The sequence below is a fragment of the Pseudopipra pipra genome, chromosome 16 (assembly GCF_036250125.1).
Source record: "Pseudopipra pipra isolate bDixPip1 chromosome 16, bDixPip1.hap1, whole genome shotgun sequence".
Taxonomy (NCBI): domain Eukaryota; kingdom Metazoa; phylum Chordata; class Aves; order Passeriformes; family Pipridae; genus Pseudopipra; species Pseudopipra pipra.
In genome coordinates, this window is record NC_087564.1 from 13,980,383 (window position 1) to 13,992,347 (window position 11,965).

Sequence of the window (11,965 nt, forward strand, 5' to 3'; positions counted from 1 at the left end):
CTGTTTTGGAAGAAATGACTAGACTAGGTTTTGATGTTGGATTGCTTAGGAACTGGTTTTTAAAAGATAAAACCAGTTCAGCAATTGAGAAGGTGTAAATGCCAAGTAATGTCTCACCTGCTGTGTTACACAGCTCTGAATAGGACCAGAAGAGTTTTCAAGTACAAAAATAAAGACTACCCGGACACTCTACAATAAACTAACACAAACAACGTTAAGAGGAAAAGACTATTAAATTCTGTAGGTTAGATCTAGGCTAAGATGCAGGAATTTTGTGGACCAACTGCTGCTTCCACCACCACCACACACACAAACACATTGCAAATTAACACAAAACCAGGCTTTGTTCCTTTTACAAAAATAGCTCTTATGAGATTTAATGCCTGTCTCCATTTTACAGATGTTCCAGACAAAAATCAACCTGCATATTTTATATATAAGAACAGAATTCGTGACAAGTTGGAACATCCTCTCTGAGCTTGAATGAGTGTAGAAGGTCACCTGGGTAAAACCTGCCTTTAGCTTGGTCAGAATGTCTGTGGTAATGTCAAGTTTTCCCAATAATGATCCAGAAAAACCAAAAAAAGACATAAACTGTAGACTTCACAACAGAAACAGTGATTCCTTACAGTACAGATAAGGAATATCTGTTTAGGTAATTAAAAAATGCACCAATGTTTCCATGAACTATTAAGCAAAAATGGCTACTATAGAGTTATATAAGGGAGCACCTACAGGTTGAATCTCTTCTGCTTAACTTAATTAGGAAGCTAAAAAACTACTTCTGAAGACAGAAGAACTCCAGAACCTTATCCTGGTGAGGGTGTATCTTCATTACCTGGAAGTTCTGCAACCACAGGCAAAACAAGGCAAGTATTTTACCCTCTGAGAGGAAAGCAGGCTGCATTTTGAGACTTCTTATTTTACAATTCGCCCTCCCAGACAAGATTTCCAAAGCAAATGCTGAAACCTTCTCAAGTTAAGATATAAATAAATAGAGAGGAGTGACAGGACTCCCATGGGATATCCTGACTTATGCTACAGCAGAAAATAGTCTCTTAAATCTGAGCATAAAGTGGTTTGAAATAATTTACATGTGATCCACACCCTGTGACGTCTCTTTTTTTTTTTGGTTCTTGTTCTCTCAGGCATTTTGGAGATTTATGTGGGATTTGCTGAGATTAACCATATCCAATCCCAGGAGCTCTGGATGTTGTCATAGGCATCTGAGTCTTGCCAAGGAATCTAGATCTGAGGTCTGCTGCCGCACCAGAATGCCTGACGAGGACAGGATGGGATTTTAATTAATTCACACTGATTCTTTGAGCGTTGCTGTGTTTTAGTCTGGAGTGTGCAGGTATAGATTGAGAGTTGAGTTTCAGACAGAGAGCAGCACTGTGTATTAGCACTTATTAGTCCAGTCTCACAGCAATTAGAAAAGACTCAAGTCACTCTTCAAGTTGGTTTGAGGACGGGAGGACAGTGCTGGAGCTGCACCATCCACCTAAAGCACGTGCTGCAGGCTCAGCAGAGGTAACTCGGGGTTCCCTGCTCTGAAGGCAGCAGGGGAGGTTGGGCACCCTTTAATTTCGGGACTCTGAGGACGTTGGGCTGCGAACTGTTGACATCAGGTGGGACTTGTACGTCTTGCTCAGGCCGGTCATCCAGAACTTGAGAAGCTTGACGTTGTCCTCCTCTGCAGCTCCCAGAATGCTCAGCAGTTTTTGGGTATCCTCCTTGGGTCTGCTGTCCACTTTAGTGAATTTAAAGAGGACTTTCACTTTACTGCAGAAACAAGAGACTCCTGTCACTATTAAATGGACTCACTCATCAAATATGGAACAAGCAGGAAGTGGAGTTTCTCTTGGCACCTACTGCAAATAAATATTAACAAAAGCTTCAACCAGTGTTTTATGGAAACTATTCTCATGCTTTGATGAGGAAGAGGGATTAGTTAGGGAGGTGACTCATTTTCAGTAGTAACAAGCATATTTCTAGTTTGTTTTTTTCATTCTAGCGGAAAGTACAACAACTAATTGTGACAACTGGGAATCTCCCTGGGAGACACATCTAGTGTCCATCTGGCCTTCAGGTAAATTCACACATTCGTGATGTTCCATGAATTGCTTCACATGACTGACTGGTCTTCCTTTACAGCTACTTGCACCTTTGAAATGTAGTGCCTGCAGGCACAAACCTGACATCTGTTTGGCGTGTTACCTGCACTGGGATATGGCTGCACACTGACAGGCACTGAGGTATTTGCATATTTAATCCTCCTAAGGAAGGTGAGGCAGACAGGTGTTGTCATGCAGGTAACCTACAGATGTGTGAACTGAAGCATAAAGGTTAAAAACTGCTGAAAGCCAAAAAGAGAGTTAGGACTAGAGCAGAAAAACTCTGAGATTCTTAACTCCTGACTTAATTTACTCCTGTAAATCCAGCTACCGTCGAGCTACAGCAGAAGTTACCTGACTACAAGTCTGTCCTGCACTCTGCTGTATCTGCTCCAGGATCAGTGCCAAAGCTGTTTCTCTGAAAGCAAAGCAGCTGTACTTACTTCATCCACTCCTCCTTCAGGCAAACAAGGCACTGATCCACAACATCTACAGAGAGGTTCTGGTTGGTCAGGGCAGCTTCGATCTTGTTTAAGATTGTTGGGCCAACTACAGGAGCAGAAAGAGGGGGAAAGGGTGAGAAAGAGGACACACAAGCTAAAGGTTACCTGTTTACACCTTTACTACTACTTTAGTACTGTTAAATACATCCTCCAATGGCCTGCCTGGATTTCATTTCCATGGAAGAGGAGCTAAAGATCATCCCACTAGAAAAGCATCTGATCCAAGAAGCAACATGGAATTTAGTGAAGGACCCCAGGATGTGCAAACAGGAGCCTTTGTTTTCTTCAGACCCACTTTTAAATGCTACTTAGATTTTGTTGTTCCCTTATCAAAAGTTCATTACAAACACAAGGTTATGAAAAATCTTCATGCTTTGTACAATATACAAACGTATATATAAAAATATAACCCCTCAATTCTGAAGTCTCCACTTACTCTCAGTTTAATGTTCCTCTTGCTAAAGGTAGTTCCAGGATACTTAGTGAAAAAATAAACCAATATCTAACCCAAGGCACTCCTGGACCACGTTTTGGAATTCCCTAGGAGGCTTTTTTTCCCAGCAGTCTGTGGCCTAGTAAGTTTGATGCTTTGGTGGAAAAAAAGACCTTTCAGTGACTATTTTTGTCCAGAAGCTTCTGGACATGTCACTGGTTGGATGGAAAGTAGACTAATTGTACATGTGGGATCTACAACAGGAAGAACACTATGGAGAGAACAAACCTCTGCTTTGCATCTGCATCTTCAAGGGACAGAGCAGGAAGGATGAGCCATATGCCATGTCTTTTGAGACACTCAGTGAAGGCAATTCATCTAAATTAAGACTTCCCAGAAAACACAAGACTGATGGACCTGACTCAGATCACATCTGGGTGCAAATGTTCAAGTGCTTAAACAAAGCTAGTAAAATAAAAAAGTCTGGGTATTTTTCTAGCAGTCCTACCTGCCTATCAAGTGGAACGTGGGAGATGAGTAATGCCATGGTTCTTATAAGTTAGCCTTACTCAAAATAAACACACAAATATTTCAGGATAGGAAGTGTTCACTGTGGGTTACAGAATTTCCCTACAATTATTCCTGTACCCCTGTTACAGAATCCATTTCTCATTTATGAAAATTAATAACCAAAATGCTGATCTGGTAAAGCAAATCCTGTATAATTAATCAGTCTGTTGTGAACCTCACCTCAAACAGCAACACTCCAGTTGCAAACTAACTGGCTTCTACTCAGACTTCCTTAAGGGCCAGTACATGAACAGCACAAAAATCAAGTAAAGATCAAGATGCTCTTTTAATCTCAGTGACACAGGTTCTTTTCTGCTTTCAAATCACCCACCTCTATCTGCTGCAACAGGGCTACCACTGGTGACAACAAACTCATACTTGTTGAGGGACTGCTCATCATCAAACAGAGTCGGGTAGAGACTGGAGCGGGTGGCAGCACGGACCTCCACGAGGACTGCAAACTCTAGAGCAATAAGAGCCCAAAAGAGCATGAACTGTGCTAGTCCAGACTATAAAACACAGCTACAGGCCCTGCTAGGATCAGTGCGTGAATAAAGTGTTGCACCTTTCAACCACTGATCAGGCAAGGACACGGGGAAAACAAAAGGAAGTGGCACAGGCTTTAGTTCATGCAGCCAATACTTATTAAAACAAAAAAACCAGCCTGGTGTCCTCTAACGTAAGATGACAAGGGAAGGAGAGGGTTCTGCAGCAGGTTCTTACCAGATGATAGGATGTGGGGTGGGATTTGGACGTGTGGGCTCAGCCCTAGGAAGTTACACCGATAGGCCTCCTCGTACTGGTCGCTGTAGGGGATGATCCGCACACACCCGATGGGCAGCATCGTCTGCAGAGGGGAGGAGACACGGCAAGAGAAACGCTGGAACTAAACAAGTAAAGTACAATTTTCTCCCTGAATTCCAGGGCTAGCCAAGACCTGAAGCACTGCTCAGGCAGATGCTCCTGATTTGGGGGATCAAATTATCCTACTCAGCTTGAAAAACTACGCCGCTGCCGAGGACAAGCAAGGCACCCAAAGGTTGAGGGGTTTTGGTTGGTGCATGTTTGGTTTTTTTGTTTGGTGTTTTTTTGTTGTTGTTGTTGTTTTCAAAAACACAATTTAGAACACACTCTTCACAAGGTTGAATGTCAGAGACAGGTCATTATAAAGACTGGACTACTAGAGAAATACATGTAAAAATATACAGCCAAGAAACGAAGGAAAAAGTTTCTACCCGTAGCACGTCAAAGGCAGACTGGACAAGATCCACATCTCGAGCTTTCCAGATGACCTGGTTCCCCATCAGAACATGCCAAGCCAGCATTCGGAATGCTGATGCCCCAAGAACCTGAAAAACAAACCCAAAGCATTCTGCACTGGTTACGAAAATGTGTGAAATGTCCAGTTTGCCCTGTCAAAAACATGGCTGACATGCAGGATAATGGCTTTGAAGATTCTGCACAACCTCTGTATTAGGTTAGTGTCACTGCTCTTGGGAAGACGAAAAATACAGAATTAAGAGTGAAATCATATGATCCCAACCCACGTGACGGATGATCACTAGAGGCCCATGTGATCCCAGAGCAAGGGAGTGTCCCCAGAGATGCAGTTGATATCGTGTTACTGCCTGGGCAGGCACTGTGCTGAACACAGAGCCAGGAAAGAAGTGCAGGCTGCAGGGAATAAATATACCTTTTCGAAAAACATTATCAGGAGCAAAGTTTGTGAATTCAGCATCCTCTTTTACCTGTCTCATGTGCCTGAGAGAGCGAAAGACAGACAACCTTCTGTGAGCTACATTCCAGCTGTTGCAGTCTGGCATCAGAGACGTTTCAGGTGAGCATTTAGACAGTTCCTGCCCTTCCACAACATCTGGCTGGGAAGAAGGCTTCTCTTCTTCCTCAGAACCATCCCAGCCTTCTGACTCTTCTTTCAGATCTGGCAAAAAAAGGCAGACTGGTCATAAAAACTGCTGCTCTCTAGGAATGAAAACTGTCTCAGAAGTGCCCACATGCTGCAGCCATGTGATTTTGGCTGTATGTGGGAAGACAGAGCTCAGAACACAGTAACTGAAAGCACTGGCAACAGCACAGACAGACCTAAAAGTTAATGAAGTGTTAATTCAGATAAAAGATAAGTGTTGAAGGGTCAAGAAGGAATTTTAATCTTCTACAACACATAGAGTCACATCTTTTGACAGCAATGTGTTCTCTAGTTTTAAAGGTTATGGCCAAAGCTTTAGTCTAAATTGGTTAATTAAATAATTCAATGCAAGAAAAAAAATTATGATCCTTTAATTTTAGAAAGTTCATAGAAAAAAGAAGCAAGAAGTCTATATGTGGTGACTGCAAATTCCTCTGGCTGTAGATTCATTGGGAGGGCCAGCACAGCCAGAGAGAACAATAATCATGATGATGCAACACTCCTACTCAAGTGACAAACACCACATCTTCGTGCAGAGAGCCTTTGAGGCGCCTGGATTTCACATTCCTGTCAGAGTCATCTCCAGATGGGAGAGAGCATCAGCTGCTGCAGAGACTGCCACGAAGATAGAGCTGATGAGAGATGCTGTGCTTGTGATGCTGATCAAAGGATGTGGTGTTTATGCACACAAACTATTCTCAGAGGGTCTTTCCAGCTCTGGAAACTTCTATCTCACCTGCAAGTTTTTCCATCTGAACAAGGGTGTCTTCTGTGGGTGCTCCCTCCAGAAGTTTCTCTGTAAGTCGGCTACCACAAGCTTTCAGAAGCCTGGAGACATTGAAAGAACAAGAAGCAGTGTTTATGCAGGCTGCTTGCTGGGTGCAAAAATCCAGTAAGAAATCTGGTGCCATGAGCTCAACAAAAAATCCAACCACCAACCACTCTGTGTTTCCTTCCAACACATCCTTGTGTTTTCCTCAGTGTGGAACTATCAACACATCTTACAGTCACTGCCATGCAAAGTCACCCAGATCCCACCACTTCGCAATTTCTTTTTGCAACACACTCATCCCTCATCCAAATCACATGCCAGTGTTGCAACCCTCTCTGTGGCATCTTTCCAGGGAAGTTTAACGAGACACTCAGGCACTGGAGCAACTGGACTCCCACAGAGCCCAATGGCTGCCTCTCCCACACTGCTGATTACAAACCATGGGCACTTCCAGGTGAACCACCATGGTAGGTCAATTCAAGGTAGAGCACACTGGGAGTAGGAGCATCTTTTATTCTTTTCTTCCAGACTTTTACACTGCAAAACCTTTCCATCTACATAGACATGGCTTCTATTAGCTGCCACATTAGTTTACTTTACAGCAAAAAGACATTTTTTTTTGTCCTAAAGGCATCAGCACTGGCTCCTTCCAATTAAGACACTACTCCGCCAAGTCCCATGTATTACCTCAAGAGAAAAACCACACAAACACTCAAAGCACATTCCCAGCCTTTCAGAACATGGCAATTTTCTCCTCGGGAAGGAGCTGTAGAAGCTGGAAACACTGTTGGCCTCACCAAGCAAAGGAAGTGTGCAGACATGCCCACAGGTTCTCGTCGTTGGTCAGGGACGTCAAGGAGCGGGCGGCGTTCCCGTTCCGCTGGTGCAGGAAGGGAGTGAAGGCCGTGTTCATGCGCTGGGCACGCTGAGGGCACCCGAACTGCTCTGCCTCAAACACCTGCACGCAGAGGAAGGGCAGTGTCAGACACTGAGAAAGATTAAATGTTCCCACAGAGCCGAAAAATCACAACGAAAAATCACAACAAAAAATCACAACCAAGTGAAAAGGGTGCGACACACACATGCTTGTCCAGTTATGGGGAAACAGAGAGAAGGGACATCTTGTGCTTAGATTGACTAAAATTATCATTAAGTAACACTTGTGCTCAAAAATCACTGTCCTTCACAACTTTAGTTACTTAAATTTCTCACAGAGCTATTGTCTAGCAGGTCTGTGAAAAACACTAACTCTTTAAAATGACAAAGGCATCCTGTTCCTTCCCTCCTACACCCCCAGATACAGAATCCTGGAATGGTTTGGGTTGGAAAGGACTGTAAAGATCATCTTGTTCCCATCCCCTTGCCATGGACAGAGACACCTTCTACAGGTTGCTCCAAGCCCTGTCCAACCTGGCCTTGAACACTTCCAGGGATGGGGACAGGCACCATCCTCTTGTCCCTTGTGTCAACCTTAATGACCACCCTGGCATGAGCTGGATCAGCTTTTTAACTCAGCTGTCAATCAGTCATCATGATGTTTTGCTGCTGTTGAGTCAAAGGCACTCTGTGCACTGACCCACCTTCAGTGCTTTGCCCTGCAGCTCATCAATGATGCCTCTAATTTTTCCCAACAAGAAAGGCCAGGAGTTGATGAGGTAAATCCGGTCCATCATGATAGTGATGATGCTGTACCAGCGCTGGAAACCTCGAGCCAGGCTGTCTTTGATAAAGAAGGTGTGGCTGAACACAAACCCATGCTGTTCATCTCCGAAAAAAATAGGGCCTTCACGTCCTGGGCAGACCTGAAGGGAAGGGACACTCACATTAAAGTAGCTCAACACATCAGAGAGTAAAAAACTGAACAGCTTCCTGCACTTTAACACACACCTGGTGAATAAACGAAGCCCTTTTTAGGCTACTATCCAAGAAGTGTGGTCAAACAGCCCTCCAGAGGTATCCTACAAACACTCAATTTAACAGTATTTTAAGAATTCAGCTCCATTCAACTACAATACTGAGAGTCCAAAAGGGATTTTGCTGATCCTGACACAAAAATGCTCATTAATCTGTAAGGTTTTCCCTTCACTTATATGAGATGATGAATGCCAATGGTCCACAAAGACCAAATATTTCTTGGCGCTCAACAACAGATTCAGACATTTTACAAAACTGTTTTTACAAAACAGTTTATCTTAGAAAGAAAGACAATAAACACAAGGAACAAAAACAAGAGAGGGATATTTTTAGTCTCACAAGGTGAGAGGAAGGAACCCTCGAGGTTATCAAAGATCAACCTTACAAATTACCACCAATTCTGGAACGAATCCAGGCTTCTGTGCCTGTCTGTCCACCTCATTCCCTCCCTGTTTCAGGCTGCACAGAGCAGCCAGGATCAGCAAAGCAGTATCTTGGATTTGAAGCAATGCAGAGGGCCATAAATGGGTCTCTCCCTGTCCCCCAGGGCCGTTACCTCACAGCTGAGGCTGCGGACGCAGGCCTGGCGCACGATGCTGAACAGCTGGGGGTGGTTGGGGTGCTGGTGACTGACATACTTGATGGAGGTTTCCTTGTCGTGGCTGACATATCCTGGGTGTCCTCCTGCAAGAGAGCGGCAGCCCTGAAGGCAGAAAAGCAAATCCAGCCATAAATGAGCGTGCAGTTATTCCGGTTTCCAAAGACCTCTGAAAATTCCCTTCAAAACACCGGGAAATGTTACTTACACGTATAAATAGGAACACAGCTACTTAGAAGACAAAGAAATGTGAGTCAGGGTCAGGATTTGAACCCACCTCCTCACACAGAACTCTGTGATATACTTCCTCTGCTCTTATGCTCATTTGCTGCTATTTAATTTCACTGTGAACTTGGTGCTGGCTCTAAAAGTGGTAAAATTCAGTTACAGCAGCTGTGAAACCAACTGGCCAAAAAAACCTGGCCATTACAGAAGGGAAGGTGAGATACCTCAGAGGAAATATTAATAGAAGAAAGTATGAGAATCATAGAATCCCAGAATGGTTTGGGTTGGAAGGGACCTTAAACATCACCCAGTTCCAGTCTCCCACCATGGGCAGGGACACCTTCCACTAGCCCAGGTTGCTCCAAGCCCTGTCCAATCTTGGACACTTCCAGGGATGGGGCAGCCACAGCTTCTCTGGGCAACCTGTGCCAGGGCCTCACCACCCTCACAGGGAAGAATTTCTTCCTTATATCTAACTTGAATTTCCCCTCTTTCAGTTTGAAACCATTGTCCCACCCCTACAGTTGCTGACAAAGAGTCCTACTCTGGATTCCCTGCAGGCCCCTTCACATACTGGAAGGCTGCTAGGAGGTTTCCACATGAACTTCCCTCCTTCAGGATGAAAAGTCCTGAATGATTATGTATTTTATCTATTGTTTAAATTGGTTTTGCATTTTTTCCTGTTTCCTAATCAATACTGCTCTTAAAATTATTATTATTAATAAATGGACTGCCCTAATCTAACAAAGTAAATGCTCTTCAAGGATGAGAAAAGCATTTCTCAGACACAGGAGAAACACAGGGTTTAATGAGACCTCAAGACAACATCCTGTCAAAGGTCTATGTACTCAGCAACAGCTCCTTCATCCTCTTGTCATGGATCATTACAGTTTATGAGGACTTGGAGATCATCTGGCACTAGCAGTCACACACAAAAAGGTGCAATTCACACTTTTTTCCCTCTCTGAATAACTCAATTTGCATTAAAGAATTGCAAGCCCTTTAGTCAAGCCAAGGGCTGCTGATGTCCACACTCAGATCTTCACACTTGCCTCACACATGTCTGACTTCTTTGGCCCTGGGCTGCTGGAGTCGGCGCTGGCCCCTTCTGCCGGGCTGTGCGAGCGGATCCGGCTGCTCATCTGGATCCCACCTTCCTCCTCCTCCGCCTGCTCATTCTGCCCAGAGATGTCCCCACTGCCCGCGCCCTGGGGCAGCGGCGAGTGCAGAACCTCCGTGCAGAAGAGAGTGCGAGGGCCGTGGAGCTCACAGAAATGGCAGAGGGCAACGATGGCATTCATAGTGAGAGCTCAGCACACCCCCCAGGCCTCCTGCAGAGGGGAGAGAACACACAGCATCAGCACATGGGATATTACAGCATCTCTTGGGTCCGAGTGGTGCCAGTCCTGCTCTGCATCCCTCCAGGAGCAGTTGGCTTTAAGCTTAGCCTAAGGGAGCAGCACGACTCCACCTGATTACAGAATCAGAGTCATTTAGGTTGGAAAAGACCTCTAAGACCATCCAGCCATCCAGTCCAACCTGTGACCGATCACCACCTTGTCAACCAGACCAGGGCACTGAGTGCCACGTCCAGTCATTCCTTGGACACCTCCAGGGATGGGGACTCCACCATCTCCCTGGGCATTCCACTGATCCAGGACCAACCCTCTGTGTCCTGATGGGATAGGAGCGGAGCAGCCCAATCCCCCCCACCCATATCCAGGTCCTTGTCGCTAAGCTAGGACACCTCAGGCCCCACTGGAGGTGCAATGGGGCTCGACTGACCCCTCATGCCCAAATACCTCTGGCCTCACAAGGGCAGGCTCATAGAATCCCAGAACGGTTTGGGTTGGAATGGGACCTTGAAGAACACCTCATTCCACCCCCTGCCATGGGCAGGAACACCTTCCACTATCCCAGGTTACTCCAAGCCCTGTCCAACCTGGCCTTGAACACTTCCAGGGATGGGGCAGCCACAGCTTCCCTGGGCAACCTGTGCCAGGGCCTCACCACCATCATAGGGAAGAATTTCTTCCTAACATCTAATCTAAACCTGCTCTTTTTCAATTTGAACCCGTTCCCCCTTGTCCTGTCACTCCAGGTCCTTTTAAATAGTGTTGCCCCATCTTTTCTATAAGTACTCTTCAGGTACTGGACGACCACTATTAGGTCACCCCGAGCCTTCGCTTCTCCAGGCTGAATAATCCCAATTCTCCCAGCCTTTCCTCACAGGAAAAGGGGCTCTATCCCTCTGGATATCTTGGTGCCTCCTCTGATCAAGGCTGGGGTCTGACAGACCAGACCCCCCTCCCCCGAGTCTCAGGCCGGGCCGGGCCGGTCCTGCTGAGGGCCCCCGGACCCGAACGCCTCAGGCCCTGCCGGACCCGAGCCGAGCTGTCCTGCCGGGCCCTGGTCCCGGTTCCCCGGTCCCGGTTCCCCGTGGCCGCTCCCCCCGGCCCGGCCCCGCTCACCGCGGATCCCCCGGCCCGTGTCCGCGGGCGCCTGACACCGACTGACCCACCGGCCGTACCACCCCCACCGCCACCTGGGGGGGGACAGGCACAGACAGCTCCCCGCCCGCCCGCCCGCCGCCGCCAAGAAGCAGAGAGAAGATGGAGGAGAAGGAGAGGGAGATGAATGAGGAGCCCGTTCGTACCGCGGGACCGAGCCGGGACTTCCCCTTGTCCTTCCGAGGGTCCCTCACACCCCCCCGGCTGTGGCAGTGGCACGGCCCAGGGCCGCCCTGTCCACAGGGGCCGGGCGGAGCCATTACCTCAAGAGAGGGGGGAGATGAGGAGGACCGGAGGCACCTCCTTCCCTCCCGCGCTGCCCCCTTGCCCCGCTGTCAGAGCGCAGAGCGCGGACAGCAGTGTCCGATCACCGAGGAACCGAGAGGAGACGAGCCGCCG

The 11,965-nt window shown here is 46.7% G+C and overlaps 1 protein-coding gene across 4 annotated transcripts; it reads right to left on the minus strand.

Annotated features, from left to right (window-relative positions):
- Positions 1-342: 342 nt before the first annotated feature.
- Positions 343-11,845, minus strand: FLCN (folliculin). 4 transcript variants are annotated; one of them, XM_064673282.1, is made up of 12 exons: positions 11,830-11,845; positions 10,109-10,387; positions 8,790-8,936; positions 7,900-8,121; positions 7,117-7,277; positions 6,284-6,375; positions 5,372-5,562; positions 4,859-4,972; positions 4,347-4,470; positions 3,955-4,086; positions 2,561-2,666; positions 343-1,785 (listed from the first exon to the last, which is right to left on the minus strand). In XM_064673282.1, the coding sequence occupies exons 2-12, from the start codon at positions 10,355-10,357 to the stop codon at positions 1,584-1,586; spliced, it is 1,740 nt and encodes a 579-aa protein (XP_064529352.1). In that variant the 5' UTR covers positions 10,358-10,387; positions 11,830-11,845; the 3' UTR covers positions 343-1,583. The 4 variants fall into 4 exon arrangements, with proteins under 4 accessions (XP_064529352.1, XP_064529350.1, XP_064529349.1 ...); XM_064673280.1 differs by lacking the exon at positions 11,830-11,845 and adding an exon at positions 11,713-11,803; XM_064673279.1 differs by lacking the exon at positions 11,830-11,845 and adding an exon at positions 11,528-11,591.
- Positions 11,846-11,965: the final 120 nt, after the last annotated feature.